The sequence below is a fragment of the Meleagris gallopavo genome, chromosome 5 (assembly GCF_905368555.1).
Source record: "Meleagris gallopavo chromosome 5, MGAL_WU_HG_1.1, whole genome shotgun sequence".
NCBI classification, from domain to species: Eukaryota; Metazoa; Chordata; class Aves; order Galliformes; family Phasianidae; genus Meleagris; species Meleagris gallopavo.
The window spans coordinates 26,025,244-26,044,281 of NC_139408.1; the positions used below are offsets into that span (position 1 = coordinate 26,025,244).

At 40.8% G+C, this 19,038-nt stretch overlaps 2 protein-coding genes across 7 annotated transcripts in view; one reads left to right on the forward strand and one right to left on the reverse strand.

Moving 5' to 3' along the window:
- Positions 1-225: 225 nt before the first annotated feature.
- On the reverse strand, positions 226-12,559 carry DCAF4 (DDB1 and CUL4 associated factor 4). 4 transcript variants are annotated; one of them, XM_085224891.1, is made up of 14 exons: positions 12,451-12,559; positions 11,835-12,022; positions 11,305-11,402; positions 9,504-9,661; positions 8,629-8,711; positions 7,896-7,998; positions 6,781-6,924; positions 6,053-6,102; positions 4,684-4,763; positions 2,936-3,031; positions 2,731-2,828; positions 1,862-2,038; positions 1,516-1,630; positions 226-702 (listed from the first exon to the last, which is right to left on the reverse strand). In XM_085224891.1, exons 2-14 carry the CDS (start codon positions 11,942-11,944, stop codon positions 416-418), a joined length of 1,599 nt encoding a protein of 532 aa, XP_085081017.1. In that variant the 5' UTR covers positions 11,945-12,022; positions 12,451-12,559; the 3' UTR covers positions 226-415. The 4 variants fall into 4 exon arrangements, with proteins under 4 accessions (XP_085081017.1, XP_085081018.1, XP_085081020.1 ...); XM_085224892.1 differs by having other exon boundaries at positions 226-631; positions 11,835-12,457; XM_085224894.1 differs by lacking the exons at positions 11,835-12,022; positions 12,451-12,559 and adding an exon at positions 11,667-11,815.
- The window catches only part of DPF3 (double PHD fingers 3), a 179,927-nt gene continuing 173,412 nt past the window's right edge, over positions 12,524-19,038 (forward strand). The window contains exons 1-2 of one of the 3 annotated variants that reach the window (XM_085224901.1): positions 12,524-12,917; positions 15,220-15,316. The gene's annotated coding sequence lies outside the window, so the exon portion shown is untranslated. The remainder of the gene's footprint in view (positions 12,918-15,219; positions 15,317-19,038) is intronic. The other 2 variants (XM_085224902.1, XM_085224903.1) reach the window with 2 other exon arrangements.

Sequence of the window (19,038 nt, forward strand, 5' to 3'; positions counted from 1 at the left end):
GGAATAGGACTGCTTAGCCTGCTGTGGCAGCACAGTAGCTCTTTAGTGATAACTGTTATTACCCTATCCTTAACCTCTGCACGTGCATAGGGTGCAGGTCCTCCCTTTCTTGCTTCTCTTTGAAACTGTTGCTGCTACTTGATGCTTTCCTGGCCTCCTTCTAGCATGTAGCTGACCCTACGCTTGCAAGGATTTGAGAGAGCACTAGAGAAAGCCAACAAGATATTAATCAGCATTCAGCTTTTATTAACTAAATGCCTGAGATGTATACAGCAAGATTTGCCAAACCTGCTGACAGAAATTCATAATTTCTCAGGTAAAGCAAATGCAAATGTGGCATGTACTTATGCAACAACATGGTGATGGGTGTAAACATTCCCAAGTCAGGTATAGGCTAGCAGCATTGTATACTGGGTCAGAAGAGAGTATCAGTGGTGTCAGTTATAGGAGAAGTGGTAAAGATCCTGTTTGACAGCCATGAGCAAGCCAGGAACTCCTCGTCTACCTCCGAGTCTCGAAGAAAACACCACACTGGGAATAGCATCTTTGGAGGATGGGTGGGGAGAAGGAATGGTTCTAAGCAGAGAGGCATCTTGAAGACTCCAAATTCTGGTGTAGCAATCCTGACCAACTGGAAAGGAAGGACATCAGCATCACACCAGAAATAATTTCTGTGGCTCTGCAAGATTTTCATCACAGTGGCTGAAGGTAGCGTATGGGGGGAAAAAACGTGACTGTTTCAACACATCTTACAGGCAAAGAGGAAAAAAATATGTATTTCCTATTAGGCAATAAAAGGTATGCTAGGAGTGCTTTCCTTAATATTAAGCTCCTGAGCAAAACAAAGTGGAGAAAAACTCAGCTTGTTAAAATTATTGAATTATTCTTACTATTCCATCACTTACTGAAAAATCCAAGGAGAGTAGATCATGTTTAAAGTTACCTTAAGAAACCTAGCCAAAGTATGAAGAAAGAAAAGTATTCAGGGATTTTGTTTCTTTTATTGTTATGTTTCCTTTTTGGAAAAAAAAAAGTCTAAAACTGCCGCTGCATATATTCATAACAAGCCCAAGTGAGAGACAATTTACAGGGAATTCTCCTTACAAGCTTTGTCCATTGACACACTTCAGCATCAAAGAAACCTATATATGGTCTTTAGTCTCTGTATAAAAATGCTGCTTTGAGTATTATGTTAATACATTGCTTCTCTGACCTTCATTTTGAAGTATTTTCTTCTCTACTCTTAAACCACACTGGGAAAAGGATAAAGGGACTTTAAGGATAAAGCAATTGAGAGCACCACAGGAATGATTACAATAGGTGTGCATCTGTAACATCTTATTTTAGATTCTGTAGTTGATTATAGTACATCTAAAGGTAAATTTCTGCGGAATTTTAAGGAATTACCAGCTTTACAACTTTCACATCTGTACATAAGAAACCCTCCTCCAGGATAAAAAATAAAATAAAATCACTTCCATGCACTTGTAAGTAGAGGAGAAAAAGTCAACGCACCTGCTGTAAGAAGTCCTTCCTCCTCATTTACATGCAAAGGGAGAATAGCATATTCATTGTGATGACCTTCATACTGTTTCACACACTTTGCTGTTCTCAGATCCCACAGTTTTATCTGCAAGTTAAAGAAATTGTTCCAAAGAGCATGTTAACAGAATAAAGAGTGCTCAACTGTTGGTAAATAACTGGATTTTAGTAGTGAGGAGCAATGACCCAAGCGGGGAACTACCACCCACTTCCACACTACTCTGCAAAGAACCAGCATCCATCTTCAGGACTGAGGTAAGCACTGTTATTGCCCGGATATTAAAAAGAACTGTATACCCTGAAGATAATAAAACCATACCTTTCCAGCCATATCTGATGCCATAAGGTAGTGTTCTGCCTTGAGAAGGCGAATAGATGTAACTGCTGAGTCATGGAAGAGACGAATTGCTTTCCAGTTCTGGCCCTTTCGGTTGCGTTGACGTACATCGATGCTGAAAATTTCACCTGAACGGCAGCCGTTGTACAGCATCGGGGTCTGGAAGAATCCAAAAGAAAGAGGTGTATGTAACACGTGAAAGGATGTACAAGTTCTGCAGAAATTACTTATGTCAAGGTTTTGAGCTTTCTGGTGCATTTGTGAAATCATTAACACAGGCATTAAGAACCAGAATTTTTAGTACAGCATTTTTTAGCTAACTCATTAGCTCCATTCAAGCCTCACTTATTTACCTCTGTTGTAAAAGTTCAGCAATGTTAGTAGGAACTTAGTCTAACATAACAGCAGAATAGGAACTGGAATTCTCATGTTCCAATTTGACCCCTGCCCCTAAGTCTTTGTTTACAAGTCAATTAGAATTTTATAGCCGTTTTCTTCTCCTTGATGAAGACAATAAACTGAATGTTAATGAAATCAGGTCATTTGGCAAAAACAAAACAATCCTACAGTGCGTGATTGCTGTGCACTTTCTACTTCCATCATTTCCTTTTTATCTCTGAATATTTAACAAAAATTACCCTTCTGCCATAGACTGAAATCAGTTATTTTTTCATTGCTGTTACACTGTGTGCCAGCATAGGACCATATCACCTCTGTTAAGGAACAATAATTGTAGTCATAACCTTCTGTACAACATGACGAGTCCTATCACACTCAGTACAGAAAAAGATCACTAATATCAGTGCTCTGAAAAAGAAAAAAAAAAAAAAAGGATGTATGTTTCTTTTTACCTGGGTGGCAAACTGTTGTGCCAAGACATCACTGCTGGTTCCAAATGTCTGCCGATGCCCTGTCACTACATTGGTCACAAGAACTCGTCGTGTCAGGCCTAAGGGAGATGTTATATTTGTTTAGTTATGATTTGAGTAGCAGGTGGGAGATTTATGCAAGAAGTCTTTGCCAGAGATAAAAGTGGTTGCTAGCTTTGCAGATCACCTGTGCTGAAGCAGTTGTCTGCTTGTGGATTCAGGCACCAAGCACAGGACCAGGCCGTAGATATCTTGAAGCTGCACAGCATTCCAGGTCGATCTCCTAGGAGAAATTAACACACGTGGAACATCCATGAAATGTAAGGACAAGATAACACAGAAAGCTTCTCTGGACATTACTTTGAACATTATAATTAGAAGCAGAATTAATGTTAATATCCCTGTGCTACTCAAGATGTAGGAAACAAAAGTGGGATTTCATGATTGCAAGCTTAGGACTTACACTCTGTCTATATACACATCTGAGAGACTGTTAAAGTCTTCATAGCAGGAAAAAAACAGGGAAGAGAAAAATAACGCTTTCACAAAGCAAGCCATTTTTTGAAGATTTTAGAACCTATAGTCTAGCTAAAGCCTAACTTTTAAGTTCTATAAGCTCCATAAACATGAAGACAGAAGTGTTGAAAAATAACCAACCACAAGAAAAACCAACCAAACCCATGCAGGAAAGAAAAAAAAAAAAAAGGCAGACTAATATCATCTTTTCTTTGATTGATTCTACAACTGATTCTCCTGGGCTGTTTCTGTTTTTAAAGCAGGTTTGAGTAAGTAACGATACTTAGATTTGTATAGCTCCTGCACAAGGTCTACCAACTCACATGCTCAAAGAGCTCAGTTTTTCTTTACTTTGTGGCATGTCTGCCACAATCTTACAGATATCAGGCAGAACAGGAGACATGTCTAAAACCATGTTTCAGATGGGTTAAATTCTTCTTTTCTCACACTATCTAGTTAGAAATGTTCCCTCAAAACAAGAATTCAGGAGATTGCAGTAAGGCAAGATCCTTAGAAATACCTTAAACAGTCAACAGAAAATACTAGACAGAAGGACTTGAGCATAACTAGGGGCACCTGACTTGTGCAGGCTTTAAAATATTTTACAAAGCACACTGGCCTAGTAGCCATCCATGCTTAGTGGCTTTTCAAGTTCACACTAACTCTATGCATCATTTCCCCTTTTTTCCCTCCTTTTTTCTTTTCCCCAAGGCTCCATAAATAGCATAACATTAAACATTTAAAATGGGTCCATGCTCTTCTAGCACAGACACAGATCTAATCTGTATAAACTTAACTGATCACGTCTGAATAGGACACCAGGTTAGACGACTGTACAGTATGTTCTGAAGGTATCAGCACAGCTGCTGCCCCCAAGAGCATATAATAATTTTGTTCTATAAACGTAGGATTCTCTAAATGAGTCATGCTTACACACAACTAAGAATGATACTTAGTACTGTATAAGGAGCCATGGGGTGAGACTTTTACCAGCTTTCCACCTATGATTAATCTACTGAGCACACTTGAGTAGCTACTATGATAAAGTATCCTGCAATGACACTTGTTAGTCTATAAGGAAATTTGAGTATTTCTTGTGTGCGGCTTCTGTGTGTTAGTTAAAGGCCAAGCTACTCAAATGAATAATCTCAAATGTTTACTTTCAAGTAAGGTGTTCTCCTGCCAAAGTCAAGTACTACATCAGCAGCAGTTAAAAATAAACTAGAGTTTTGAATACTGCTAGTTAATTAATTATCAAGGTAGGTTATTTAATCTGTTTGTTTCTTATTCTGCTCCAAACTTGCTACATTTTTATGATAATACAGCAGTCCCATCAACTACAGAAGTGTGGACATGATTTGTACTCTTTGCATATCCTGTTTTCCAAAATTGGGAAAAAAAAACCAAACAACTCCCTACCTGGATTAGTGCTGCTGAACAATGACGCTGGAAGCAGACTGGCACAGCCTGGAGTTTCTGCAATTCCCATGAGACACAGCGTGCTGGAGCGAGTTAAGGAAAACAAACATTTCTTCCTAAAATGGAAAAGGCTGCATAGTATTTATAGCTGGGAAGGGTAAGATGCTCTGACACAGCTGTAACTCTCAAAACTTTCCCTTTAGTAACATCTTCCAAGAACATTATTGTGCCTTACACTTTACAATTAGGTCTTGACACTTCCTTTCTTTCATAGGAATGAGCTAGAAAGATCCCCAATTTTAGATTTTGTACCTTCACTACCAGAAAGATAAGCTGAGAGAGATACTAAGGCGTCTTTCTACAGATAGGAAAAACTTGCAGGACCTACATGGATCATTCTTCTCATCTTTACAAGCTGATAACGCTGCACTGATACAGAACTGTTCTGCATGGAGATGGGTTTGAGAAAGTGGTACACACATTAAGGATTCAAGAGTCAGTTTAGATTTCATTAAATACTTCATAAAAATTATAGCAGGCATAAACTGTTTTTGAAAGCTGCTTTTCAAATTTGGTTGGTTAAATCTGTGACGTGACTTGGAGAAAGCACTGAATAAGCTAACTGTCTGCAACTCCTAACCATCTCTAAGCAAGCTGATGAATTCCTGCCACCTTCTGGACCAGTTCTGAATTGTGTGGCTTTTCCCCTAAGCCATGACATAGGTGTAAGCTTTTTTTCATTTTCTCTTTTACTGGACACTTTTAATGGCACTTTAATAGCATTTCTGTTGCTTGTCATCTCCCACTTTTAAATCGCCTTTCGTTCCTCTCTTCTGTGACTCTGCATTGTCTATTGCCACTTCCTCTACTATACCATCAGCCTTCCTTTTATTTTGAGACAAATCTGCAGAACATGTTCTCAAAGTTGCAGAGCACAGTGCCAATGAATTCCTGCCATTTTTATCTTCCCCCAATCAATACAACAGAAACAAACCAAACCTGCTTCAGAGTGTTCCACTTCTTAGAAGAGAAAGCTGCCATAAATCTCTTTTGTTGGTTGCCCAATCAATTTCTAACCATTAGACCATTTTTGATTTGGCACCTGCACTATTAATGGACTGGCAAGTCTCCACGGCAAGCAAAGTAGTCTTTTGCCTTTTACTGCACAGGAACAATATTACATACATCTGTAGTAACAGCACCATGCATCTGTCTCACAACATCAAGCAACTTCCAATCTTCTTAAATTTCCCTGTTTTCCAGAAAGCAATAGTTTTACAGTTGCTACATAAGAGGTCTTCCTGAAAGTCAACTGCTCTGTGCAGAATAGTCAAAACAGAACTGAAATTTTGCTTTTTTAAAAGGATATAAAACATGAGAGTCTGGATGAGTCAATGATGCCCAGCACACAGAATTCACCTTCAGACACAAGAAGACATGCTATTTTTGTAGACCTCATACTCAATTCATGACTGGGTATTTCCATGCAAAGATGACGTGAAACTGCAGTGGGCACACCTCCATAGCCCACGAAATAGCACAGCAGTGACATACAGGTATTTCATTTTAGCCTTATACTCCTCTTAGATGCACAGGAGAGAGGGCAGTATTGAGATGTCCGTCCAGATACAGACTGAGGCATCAAGCACATCCTATTATTTAAAGGATCATCCTTAAAAGATCTGAGCATGAAGAGATTATCAAAGCCTGTTCTAAATATTCTTCATGCTCAGGGATAAATACATTTTTTCCAAAATTATTTTTAAGAAAGAAGCATATAAATGTGTCTTTCTCAACACAGTTTTGTCAGCTATGGCTACACACAACTCTGAAGTAAGCACTATCTTTGGAAGGTGGTACTTCAGTGTGGTCTTCTGTTCCAATAGTAGCACAGCATTCTGGAGAACTACTGCTGGTACTCAGACTATCAGAGACGAATTTACTGCAATTTTGTGTTTATCCAGATATCACACTGCTAGATTCTTCCATTCTCTCCTACTAAACCCTTTCCCAGCCCTCATGCTTTTCACCTGTGCCTCCCAAGCAATAGTGTTTGTGACTGTGACAACTGAAGGAAGCAGGAATAGAACACAGTACTTTGCGGTTTGTGAAGTAGAGGTTGTCATACATCTCCACAGTGAGAGACTCCTTCCCCAAACCACTGAGGTTGATGATACCGTATTTACATCCTCCATGCTCTACGTCGTTCACGGTAAATATCCGCTCACAAGCAACATCTGCCTGTAAAACAGAAGCATTGCTGCACTTAGTGGAAACTGACTGAAAATGATGGCTCGAGGTGGCTGCATTATGTCTAAGAGGAAGAAATGTGCTAATTTTGATGCCTGTAACAACATCAACTTTCTATTCATCTTTAAAACAGCAGTCAATACCTCTTTTTATGAATGCATAGAAAAAATATCAGTAAGAAAATATTAATCCTTAGCCAACAATACACAGTCTTTCTGATTATACCAGACACTTGCTCTGGTTAGTTATTAAGCACAGACTGGTATCAGTAGAGAACTTAAAGAACGAAAGAAATCTTATAAAAAGTGAGTATGCAATTCTTCTACACCGCACAACTGTGGAGATTCTCCTTGAGTAGGATCAAATCACAACAAAGTGATGGTGCTACATTTCAACTTCTATTTTGTGACAATAGGTTTCCAGCTCCCTTTTGTCTTCAGCTTATCTATGTGGTGCTTTGTTTCTCTCTCCTGCAGATCTTTCTACATGCACAAATGGGAGCTACTTGCTCCATTGATCTTTCCTGTATACACACTGCAACCAAGAACAGTAGAAACTGCCTTTATAGCATGAGATGTAAAATCATTTCTGATGATTATACAAAATCTCTAGACCACAAAGTGGTTACTCCCAAAATTCCTCTTTTATTTTCCTAATTTTCCCATTCAAAAAGCCACCACAGTAATTATCCACTTGATTCCCGTTTATTCCCAATAGAATATACTGATCAGCTCCAAAAATCACTTACATATCCAATCTTTTCATCATTTTCCTCTCTAGGAAAGGAACAGTCTCTTCCTACCTGTTAAAAACTACTTAGCTCATATTTTGAGAACTGACACAATGGGGACAACGCAGATTTGAAAGTATATTTCACCTATGAGGTTTGATTAAAAGATTCTCAATCTTCACTGAAGACAGGCTCTTTTTAACCTAAAGACATATCAGTTCTTGTAACATACCACAATTATTTTAAAATTGTTGGTTCCAGCAACTGAGGAATCTGGACTGTGAATTTCTATCTTCCTCCTCTGCATGCAGTTCACTTTTAGTTCATGGACCAGCCTGTAAAAGCAGTTGGCGAGGGAGGAGAGAAAGAACTTGGGTAAGCCTAGGTTAAATGCCAATGAAAAAAATTCTGGATAAGATAGCCAGAACTGCTTCTTAATCACAGAAGATAAAATGCCTGAAAACTAGCATGCTGCAATTTCATTTATATAACCCACGAAACCATACAGCACATTCCACATCCATGGTATTTCATCCCATCACTGAGAACCTCTGCACACCTTCGGTAGCAGGAACACAGCAAGCCCCTAACTTGCTTCCTGCATTGTTATCGAATCTGAAGGCAGATTCTAACCCAGGGGAAAATGTCCCTGTCAGCCCAGGGCATTGATCCAAAGAAATGCTACACTGTATTCAAACAGAACAATGTAGCAAAAGATCAAATACTAAAAAAAATGGGAAGTTTTAAACCCCTGGCTTCTGAGACTGGGAAGCATCTTTCACATTTGAATTCTCATCACTTTAGAAATTTGATTATTAAAAAATACTGCTTTTTTGTCAGCATAAATAATGTTACTCTGTCCTTAGTGGAAGAGTGAGAATTGTGAACAAACAAAACTGACAGCAATGGTTGTACTGACAGCAGTACTTGATACAGCAAACAGAAGACAATTCAAATTGTTGTACCTGCAATAACTTGTGGAGCTCAGCAAACCTAGCTGCCTTTTCTGTAACAGCACAGATGAGTTCAGTCCAGCCCTTGTTGTTTTCTGGAATAGAATAGGACGAAAATGTACTCAGTTTTTGGCTTGTTTATGATTCAAACATGGCCATGGGTCTTTGATGTTTGGGATATTTTTCCTCTAGCATATGTATAATAATGTTTCAGGTCTACAAAGCACATTCCAGCACCATCTCTCTGGTCTGCTAAAGTACAGGTAGCTCTTGTTTTCACTTGATACCATCAACAGTATTGCCTTGAGTTGTGAAATCACTTTCACTCTAACACACTAAGTCTGATTACATAGCAAAACTCTATTACTACAGGACTATTATTAACTGCATGTCTTACAGCAGTGTGAAACAACTTTTCCATTCATCCCTTTCTAAGATTTCATGTGAACACCTCATAAATACTAGGGAGAGCAAAGGACAGAGAGCTGTGCAGAGTGACAGAATAACAAATCTTCTCCTCAGGGTTTAGGCATGCAAATGCACAGAAAACCTACGACTGAAATCCCACTTTGCCAGTTCAAAGCAGAGATTTGAAACCAGGCACCCAATGTCATGACTCAAGTGCAACTGTTAGACAACTTGCTATTCTGAGAGTTCACCTCTTTACAAGCTTTTTTGTTTGTTTGCGTAGCGAATCGCTTTCCTTCCTGCGTGAAACAACCAAGCAAGAGACTTCGAGAGCTATAAATTCTCAGCAAAAAGAAATTTATGTTTCTTTACATAGCTCATGGGATTGTACCATAGGAAAAAACTGAAGGACTTCAGTTCATCGTCTGTCCCAAGACAGAGCACGCTAAAGGCTAACTACAATATTTTTCAGAACATACCCTCTTTTGTTGTTCTTCCTCTTCTAAGAGTTTCAGTCTCTTACTCTCCATAGCCTTGTACTGAATGCTCTCCTTGGTGAGCGGGTTGTAGTTATTGTGTCCAGGCAGCAGGCGAAAATAGCGGTTTTTTTCTGGGTCATAGTAAAATCCTGGCAGTTCTTAAGAAAGTGGCAAAAAAAAAAAAAAAAAAAAATCAGACAGACAACCAAGTTTATTTGTTACTCTTTGACATCCTACATCTTCATGGAAATGTCAGTCACACAGCTCAAAGTTCTTGCCCCTTGCTGGTGCCATGGATGCTACGCTTACTGGGAACAGATGGCATCTCCTTAAAGGAAAAAAGTTTCTAGTTTGCAACTGCAATGCTGCTACTGCTGCTATACAGATACAGAAGGGACACTACCATTGACCAAGTTAATTTCACACAGATTTCACACTTAAGAGAAGCAGAAAGGTTTTGCTGCGTAACAAAAATGACCTTTCTTTATCAACAAATCAGGAGGGAATGCTCTAGGTTATGGCTACTTAGGGCAGTCTCAAACAAACAAGGCAACTAAGTATCACCCAAACCAAATACAAAGCAATTCCCTGCCCAGAACCAACCATTTTTTCTTCACCACCAAGGAGACATCTTCATATAAGCAAGAGTACAAATTAGACAATATACAGTGGCTACTCCCAAAGAGGAACTGAGGAGAGAGGCAAAATAACAGTGTGCTGTCTCAAGACAAAGAATTTTACTTCAGAAAAGGTGAACATTAATGTCTTCAAGAATTTTTATTTAAACCTTTATCTACTACTACAAACTGTGTTTGAGGTTACTGCAATTCAGCTCTTTGTCATCATCCCTTACAGCTTGGCAACAAACAACCAAGTTGTATTTGCCTCAAAAAAAAAAAAAATATAGGGACTGTTATCAGTGAGGTGGGCAAAAGCACACTGCTTTAGTGCACGGAATCAGCTCACATAACAATACATGCTTTAGATTATATGTCTTCTTCCTAACAGGCTCACAAATTATTGATCAGAAAAGGGTGATATACAAAAAAGATAGCCTTACACTCTGGCTTTGACTGTTGCTAAGAGCCAGCAGTGTTTCAGGACTCTCCTATTGTGGAGATACTCAAGTTCCCACAGGCTCAGCTTTTCCTGGGGATGTTTAATGAGTCAGAAAACCAGAATGCAAATGGAGCATCATCTTTAGTGGCACTGCTACTGTATCAAGTCTGGTTCTGCCAGCTGACTCTCTAATAGTGAATGAACAGGTCATTTAACCAGATTTTACATCTTACAGATGACAAATATACTGAAGACATAGAAATGCATTTGTTTTTTTTTCCCCAAAGTGGAAGATAAATACGTCTTTTAAAAGGCTGGATAATTCAATCTACATTATATATTTGTTACATACTGTCTTATTTTCTTTGCTTATTTAATGTTTTTATTGAAGTATATTTTATAACATCTTCAACGTATATACAAAAGAATAAAGTTAGTATTCTTCCCCAAACATTGATTTTAAGAGAAAGAAATATTTCTTTTCAGTTTATATCAGCTTGGCTAAGCACACAAGTTTTCATGTAAAAGATGGATCTGTGGGCCCAAAAGTGTATTTTGTTTGCTTTCCAGATTTTCACTTACAACATCTTTTTCGATCACCTTTTCAGATATTATTTTTCCCTGCAAACTTTCCTGCTTATATCCATCCTCTAACATCATACTATTAGCACACCCACTACTCTGTTTTTCATACAGTCAACATAGAGGCACTGGTTTTTGACCTGTAAATGGCATCTCTTACCTGGTACTGCAGAGTTCTGTGTTGAACTGGAAGAAGAAGGATTTCCACTGCAGCTGGGGCCTGGATTCACCGGGCTTTGTGCTTCCTCCTCTTCGGGCCTAAAAAAATAGTATTGCCTTCAAGACAAACTCACAATTGTCCTACACATCTCTTGCACAAAGCCTCTTTAAAACAGTTTGTTAGTCGTACTAACACAGCACTATTTTTCAGGTCTGTGATAAGCACACCATACACCATATCACCATACACTAACCAACGGAAAAGGAACAGTAAAGGTATTCAGCTTAAAAACTTCTCACGAACATTAGAGATAATAGTATCTCATAAGGCTTAACTACTGTTAAAACATTAGAGACAGTTACTGATCCTGTAGGCCTCCAACTCTTTTCAGAAAAAGATGAATTCCGGACGTGTTACCACGATCCCTGCTTAAAGGAAAAGCCCATCTCGAAAGCACGGTAACTCTTTACAGCTTAAAGTAAACGAGAAAGAAATGAGGACAGCCCTGCCCCGCCCCGGCCCGCACTCGCCTGCGGCTGCGATGACTGCCGTCGGGTCTCCGGCGCCGAGGGGGGCGGTGGCAGTGCCTGCGGTAGCCCCACCCTCGCTTCTCTTTGCCTCCCCCGTGGCTTCTCCCCATTTCTGTCCGTAAGCCAAACGCCGGTCCGTACTTCAGAGCCGCGTGCCCGGCAAGGCCCGGCCGCAGCCCGCTCGCTTCCTGCCAGAGAACAGAAGCGCTGACACGGCCCAGGCGGCGGCGCGCCTCCGAGCGGGCAGGGCAGCGCCGCGGGCCCAGACGGGAGCGCGTTGCGGCCGGCACCGCTCCTACGAGCACCGACGCACCGCTCGCTGCGTCCCCGCACGGCCGCCGCCGCTGCGCCGAGCACGGCGGCGAAAGCGGCTCCGAGCCCTCCCGCACAACGCGCTCGGGAGAGAGGGACGGAACGCGGGGGCTGCCGGCGGCCTGCTGCTTCCAGCCCGGGTCCCGCGCCGCTTCGCCGGGCCGCGGCCGGCGGGACCTCCTGGCGGCCGGCGGGCCGAGGCATCCGCCCGCGGATCCGCGAGGGACGGGTCCCGCGAGCCGTGCCCCGAAGCGGGGCCGCGGCCAATCGCCCCCCGCCGCCCCTCACCGACACCGCTCCTCACCGCTTCCACCCGAGCGCTGGAGCTCGGCCCGACAGGCGCATCTGATTGGCCCTCGCTCGTTACCTGTCGTTTGATGGACAGCTCCCTCACCGAATAGCAGAAGGCCAGGCCGCCGCGTGGCACGCGCCTCTCGCGCGGAGGGGCGGGGACACGGGCTGTTAGGCGGGAAAAGCGTATAAAAGCTGCCGGGCGGGCAGGGGTGCCCCTCAGGTAGCGGACCTGTCGTAGGTTTGTTTTGTGGCTTTTCGGGTCCTGAAATGGATCTCTAGGGACCTCTTAATTCTTAAATATGGTTTTGAGCCTTTTTCTACTAGTCGGAAAGCGCTTGGCTGAGTAGCATTATCAGAGCTAGGAAAGCACGCAGCAAGTGCGTGAGGTGCGGAGAGAAGCAGGGTGGGTTCTCAGCACCTCCACCGCTTAGAGGCCGCGGGGCTTGCAGTTGTGGCTGCCGTTGCTTCGTGTTCGCTGTAAGGAAACATCTCTCTGCTAAAGTTTTTCTTAATGCCGCGTTTGCATAGCTGTTGCCCTCTTCCCTCGCTGCTGTACGGCAAAACGTTAAAAAGCGTGTGGTGCAAGTGTTCCTCTCTGTAGTGGAGGGCTGCTGCTGCTACTGCAAAACGCGTCTAACGTGCAAAAATCGGCCAAACAAAAAATACCCCAAACAACTGGAAAAACAGTGTATTGGCTGTTTTCCTCCCAACAAAAAAAGCCTGAGAGTCCTGGAGCTCTTCAGCACAGGGAAGAAAAGGCAAGATTGAAAGGGGAGCTTCTCAATGCTTACAGAACTCTAATGGATGGGTGCTGAGAGGTTGGGGCTGGGCTCTTTTTGGTGGTGCCCAGCGACAGGACAAGGAGCAATGGGCACAAACTGCAATGGTCTGTCTGAACGTGAGAAAACTAATTTTCTGTGAGAGTGGCAGGGCACGGGAACGGGCTGCCCTGAGAGGCCGTGCTGTGGTGTCTTCTCCTCACCCTCCTGGATAATTTCCTGTGTGACCTGCTATAGCGGAAGTTGGAGTGATGGCTATCCAGAGGTCCCTTCCAACCCGTTGTTCTGTTTTTGTCACTTTGAAATTTTAAATATGTAAAATCCAATTCCAGGTGAATGAGCGATACAGTTTTATTCCTTCCTCTGAATGTTTAGGCCTTGTGCAAGCTTACTGTGTGTACTTGTCATGAGGGTAATTTTGAGGTGCTCTTTCAATCTGTCCCTTACTCACCTGGTCTGTGTTTTAAGTTAATTGAAGTTTAAGTTCCCAAAATGCATGGATTTAAGTGGCCAAAGAAAGCATGCTTTTGAGGGTGGGAGCAGGTGGAAAGCTTACGTGCAGCTTGTATAGTTTGTGAGCACTATTTCTTTGCCCTTAAAAGGCAGATGACCAGCATGGTCTGGTTCTGGGGCATCTTTTCGTTGGTTATGTCTGTTTCTTGTAGTGGTGATACTGATTTTCAGCTTTCATAAGATAATTCTGATCTTTGTGCAATAGCAGGAGTAGAATAGAAAACCCTGTAGATATCTGCATGGGCAGCCCTCTCTGTGAGCCAACCTGTTACTAATACTGTGGCTGGTGAAGACTGGATCTGGTATGGTTTACGTGGTGTTGATACTTGATGTAAATTTCGTGCTTGATACACCAGTAAACAAGAGTCTGGGTAATACCATTCTCCCTATTGTTTCCTGGATGGTAGGTAGTAATTCAGAATGTCAAACGTTTTACAAATAGTGTTTGTTATACCTGCTTGTTCTGTTGGCCTAGTTTCAGCTTTTAATTTCTGATGCCTGTGAGCAACGCTGAAGGTTCTGTGACCAATGGGCTGTTTGTAAGCTGTGAGTTGGATTCTACTGAAGTAAGATTTCCATCAGGGGAGAATGATGACAGTTAAATGATCTGTTTTTTTCACTTGTACTGCAGGCTTTTATGGAAGCTTGTACACATGAATAGACTGGAAGAGATTTCGTAGGTCACTGGATTGCTCTCTCTGTCTATATATGTGTGTAAATAAAATATATAAAGTAAAATACCCCCTCTAGATGTACACATACCACGCTTCCATTGATCCTTAGCAATCATTTGTCTGATCTGTGTTATTAAGACTTCTTTTTTATTAAATCATTACCTAAAACGTTTTTCTGATCTGTTACCTGAATGTAAAATAATGTAAAATTTGAAATATAATTAGAATATTATTAAAAAAAAAAAACAAAAACAAAACAGTAACAACAAAACACAGCAACAGCCAAAAGAAAACAAGCACACTTTGCTTGTGGGATTTGTGCTTCAGGCACTGGGTTAGGGTTATTGCAGGTCAGTGTGCTGCCACTCAGCTGAGTTGCAATACCTGAATCTGTGTTTTGGTACATGTGAAAACTGTAACTACTTTATGCAAACTTCGTGCTGAGGATTAAGCTGTATGTTTTATCTTGTACTTGTTGCGCACTAAATCCTGTGCTTTCTGCCAGTTAGAACTTTACTTACACAAAGCAACTCAGTATGCTTCAGTAACTGAAATATGCACAGGGCCCCATGAGCTGGTTGTAAAGTGAAATCAAAAGCAGGAGTCTGTCTAACAGCACAACTTAGCCTTAATTTAATTCCAGTGAAATAAGAGCAGTTATATTAAGATCCTGTGTAACTTCATATATATGCTTCATACCTTAGGAGCTGCAATAGCCCTGCAGTGACACCATGCAGAGCTTTAGATGTTTTTGCTTATAAAAGCTACTGCTTGACTTTTTTTTGGTTCTCAGAATATTCTGCTGTCCCACAGGGACGCTCTGCTGTTGCTGCTGAAAATCATTTTTGGGATCTCCTGCATCAGATCGTGGAGGAAGGAACAAACTGCTGCACCATTCAAGGATTTTAAGGTGATGAATTATTATAGTTTTTATAAGTACCAATAGCTTGCTGCATTTATTTTTAAATTTCAAGCTCCCAAAGCAGTGCTGATGATCTTTGAAGTGCAGCTCCACCAGGGTCTGCTTGGTGGCATACAAATAAGAAGATCTGATCAGGCCCACCAGAGAGCAGCAGTGCACTTAGGCAAAACTGCTCTCTCTCAGCTCTGAAGGGTATTTCGTTAAGATCTCTTTTGTAGCAAGTATTGAATTTCTATAAAAATCAATTTAAGAAGCAAAAGTACACCAGGAAGTCCCTTTGCAATGCTGCTTAGGGTATATTTATTTGTATTTATAACTCTTAAGGACCAGGGGTACTGATGCTACATATTTGATTGAGTTCTCTTCGCGTAAGAAGGTGAAATTTTCTCCTGGGTATCAGCTTTGTCTCCAATAAAGATTGTGAAAGAACTTGAAAAACTGGCAAATGAAAGTGGACTTTCACAGTCTGTCATTGAATTAGCTAAGAGTAAGTGTTTATTTCTGTTTTTTTTTTTTTTTAATACAATGCTTTGGCTGTTAGTATGGCTAGAAGTACTTCTATGCCAATGAGCAATTCCTGGTAACTTTGCCTATCAGCTCTTAGTATTTCACACCTGTATATATGATTATTTTTTAAGTTACCAGCTGATACAAATTCAGACTACACTCTGAGACTATCTGCAGTGTTTTTCTTTCAGGTATTCTTAGCAGACTCTGATCAGACCTTGCCTTCTCTTTGGTGCTGTTGGAAATGTTCGGATATGTTTACTGAGTAGAGAATTCTGTTGATTAATGAGTTTAGCTTTGTTTTTTTTTCCCCTGCAGGGTTAAAGGGAATAAAAAAGTCATGATGTTACTTTATGTAAAACTTATCAAGTCCTACTTTTGAATTACCTAGGTGCTTGGGAATGTTTAACTGAAAGACACTTAGGTCTATTCATACTTTTGATTAATTTTGTGGAGGGACTTCATGAATTTGGCTTAACAAGGTGATTTATTATAGTTTTGCGAGCATAAGTAGTTACCAACAATTTATGTTGGCAGAAATTGAGCTGTGGTATTATGCTGGCCTACATCATGGGATCTATGTTCCAGGAGTTCTTCTCTGGTAAAAGCCCATTTCTGAGATGCCATCTTCACTTGTCATCTTTCTCCTGTGGGAAGCACAAATGAACGGGCTGTTTGCTACATCAGCAGCTGCAGATCACTTGTGTGTCTGCTCAGCCCAGTGCAGAGCTGTGCTCCTGCTGCTACTCAGAGAAGGCGGGAGGAAAAAAACCCAACAGCCTAATACCTGCCCCAATTCTATTTGACCTGTACAGGAATGGTTTCAGGGAGACTTGGTCATGTGCAAGGATTTACTGTTGTAGCTTCTGTGAGTATTAGAACTCAAGAATGCAAGATAAATGATATGGTATGCTGTACTTATGTATGAAAGCTGTTTTTGCAGGATGAGCATGGTCTACAATATTATGGAAAAAGTTTTACGGAAAGCTACGTGTATGGGAACTGGTGAGTCATGGCCTGAACCACTGATTGAGCACCTGGGGAAAGGACCCAGTCAGTGCTGGGAGCACAGGTGAAGGCAATTCAGGTGTGTGACCAGAAGGGATGGAAGCCTGGCTGCACCTCCCTTAGACCTCATTTAAGGGCTGAGTGCCAGTGGGGAGGGATCTCTGGTTGGAGGTCCCTCTCTTATGGAGTTTCTATTGTGAGCCTAGATCTTTAGAGACCGGTGAGAACTTTTTCCTTTTGTAACATTCTCCTATTGTGCTGGTCCCTTGCTGTTACACTACTAATACCAACAACTTGGTACTGTTTTGCTTAGTCAAAGTCAAATGATCGGAGTGATATTTCTACCAAATTCATTTTTAGGGTGAAAATAAATCTAAGTTTAGGAATTCAAAAGATAAGGGTCTCTACCATGACAGTTGCTCATTTTGAGATGTATATGTAGATTTGTTTGAAATCTCCCTAGAAAGCTAAGCTGTAATTAAGACTCCGGTGTTAAATATCCACATTACTGTGTATATCTTCAGGTAGCTCCTGTTGACTCTGATTCTAAAATGATGTTAAAAAACTCTATCTCTGGACAGAAGAAGGGTTTACTTTGCTGTTTTGGTTCAGACTTACTGTTCTTGTGATGTAACTTAGGCTTCTGTGCATCAGCCAGTTTTTGTCAGTCTCTGTTGCAGAAATAGCTGCATGTAGTTCTGCTTTTCTTTCAGAATAGTATACTGCCTCTCAGATGGCAGTGTGTTAGATATCTGTAAAGTCCTTTTGACCACTTCTGATGTTTTAACTAAATGTCTTAAATATAGTTTATCTGCATTTTCATCAGTTACCTAATATCTTAAAATGTCCCTCGCTGTTTTTTGATGTCCGTCATTGTTCTTTGTGGGTCCAATTCAAGAATTATTAAATGATGTAGCAATGTTCATCTCTTTTGCAGGAGATGGAAGTATCTGTAAATTATATGTGTATGCACATGTGAACATAGTTCAATCTACAAAATCAAGAATTCCATACCGCCCTTTTTTGTATGCATAGAGATAATACTATTTTGAAGACCTAGGAACTGGGTTTCAGGGCAGAAGTGCCTGCTCTGCCTTGTTTCTTCTGGTGATGTAGGTCTTCTCTTTGTCACTTCAAAACAATAACTGGACTCTTTGTTAATAATTTGTGGGTTTTTTTTTTGAAAATGTAGTTTTGGTGAAAGATCACATTTGCAGATGGTAAAATCATTTGTCAAGCAGATAAAGATGGTAACAAAATTTTATACTGCTGCAACACGGACTGGCACTGAACCTTTTATTCCTTGTGGAGATGTTGGAGAGTATCATATCCTGACAGTCTGGTCTTTTAAGAAACCTGTTTTGAATACTGCTGTCCTGCATATCTGTAGGGGACAAATTAGGAATCGGTGTTGGAAAGTTACGTTCATGGTATAAATAATACCATTTTTAGAGTAGTAGCAGCTAATAGCTTTTTCATTTTTCTTCCAGACTCATTTGTTCAGTTCATGGGTATCTAATATGCAAAGTGCTTGCAATTACAAGACTGTTTTTTTTTTTTTTAGCTTTGTATTTAAAAAATGTCAGTGAAAAGAACTGGTCAGAATCTGCAAGAAGGTATTTTCTTTTTTTTGGGGGGGGGGGGTGGGGGTACAAAATCTTGTGTGCTGCTCCATTTTCTCCCTTGTCTGCTTTGGACATGAGATTGTAACACTGCGCAAAGAGATGTGAACTGTTTTGCTTCATGCATCAATAGTGGATGTCAGGTCTCTGACAGCTGATTTCCCACTGAAGGAAAAATTGGTGACACAAACCACAGGAATCATCTTTTTAGTGGAATTCTTAAAAATATTAAATACACAGGCTGTGGACAGATGTAGAGACTCCGATAATGCAGGAAAAAAACCCTTCTGCAAAAATGTTGATGTGGAAACCTGCTTCATGTTCAGAAAGCAATGCCTAATCTTTGAAGTTGATAGCAACTTAACTAAAAATGTAGTGTCACAACGATGCTAATGCTTCATTTCTCAGAGTCTGTATCCTGCTCACATCCAAAGGAAGGTAATTTGTAAGACTTGTGTACAGGAAGCATTATAATCATGTGAGTGTGGTTCTTAGAAATGTGCAGTAAATGAACAGTGCTGTCTTGGAGCATGAGCTAGCTCAATTATCTTAAATACATTCCACACTGTAGAT

Excerpts from the sequence above, each read along its gene's own strand:
- DCAF4 (XM_085224891.1), bottom strand. The coding sequence starts at position 11,944 with ATGGGGAGAAGCCACGGGGGAGGCAAAGAGAAGCGAGGGTGGGGCTAC. Across the intron at positions 11,403-11,834 it reads GGCAGTCATCGCAGCCGCAG|GCCCGAAGAGGAGGAAGCAC; the intron begins GCGAGTGCGGGC and ends CTATTTTTTTAG. Across the intron at positions 4,764-6,052 it reads CATCCAGACTCTCATGTTTT|GCTGTGTCTCATGGGAATTG; the intron begins ATATCCTTTTAA and ends TCGCTCCAGCAC.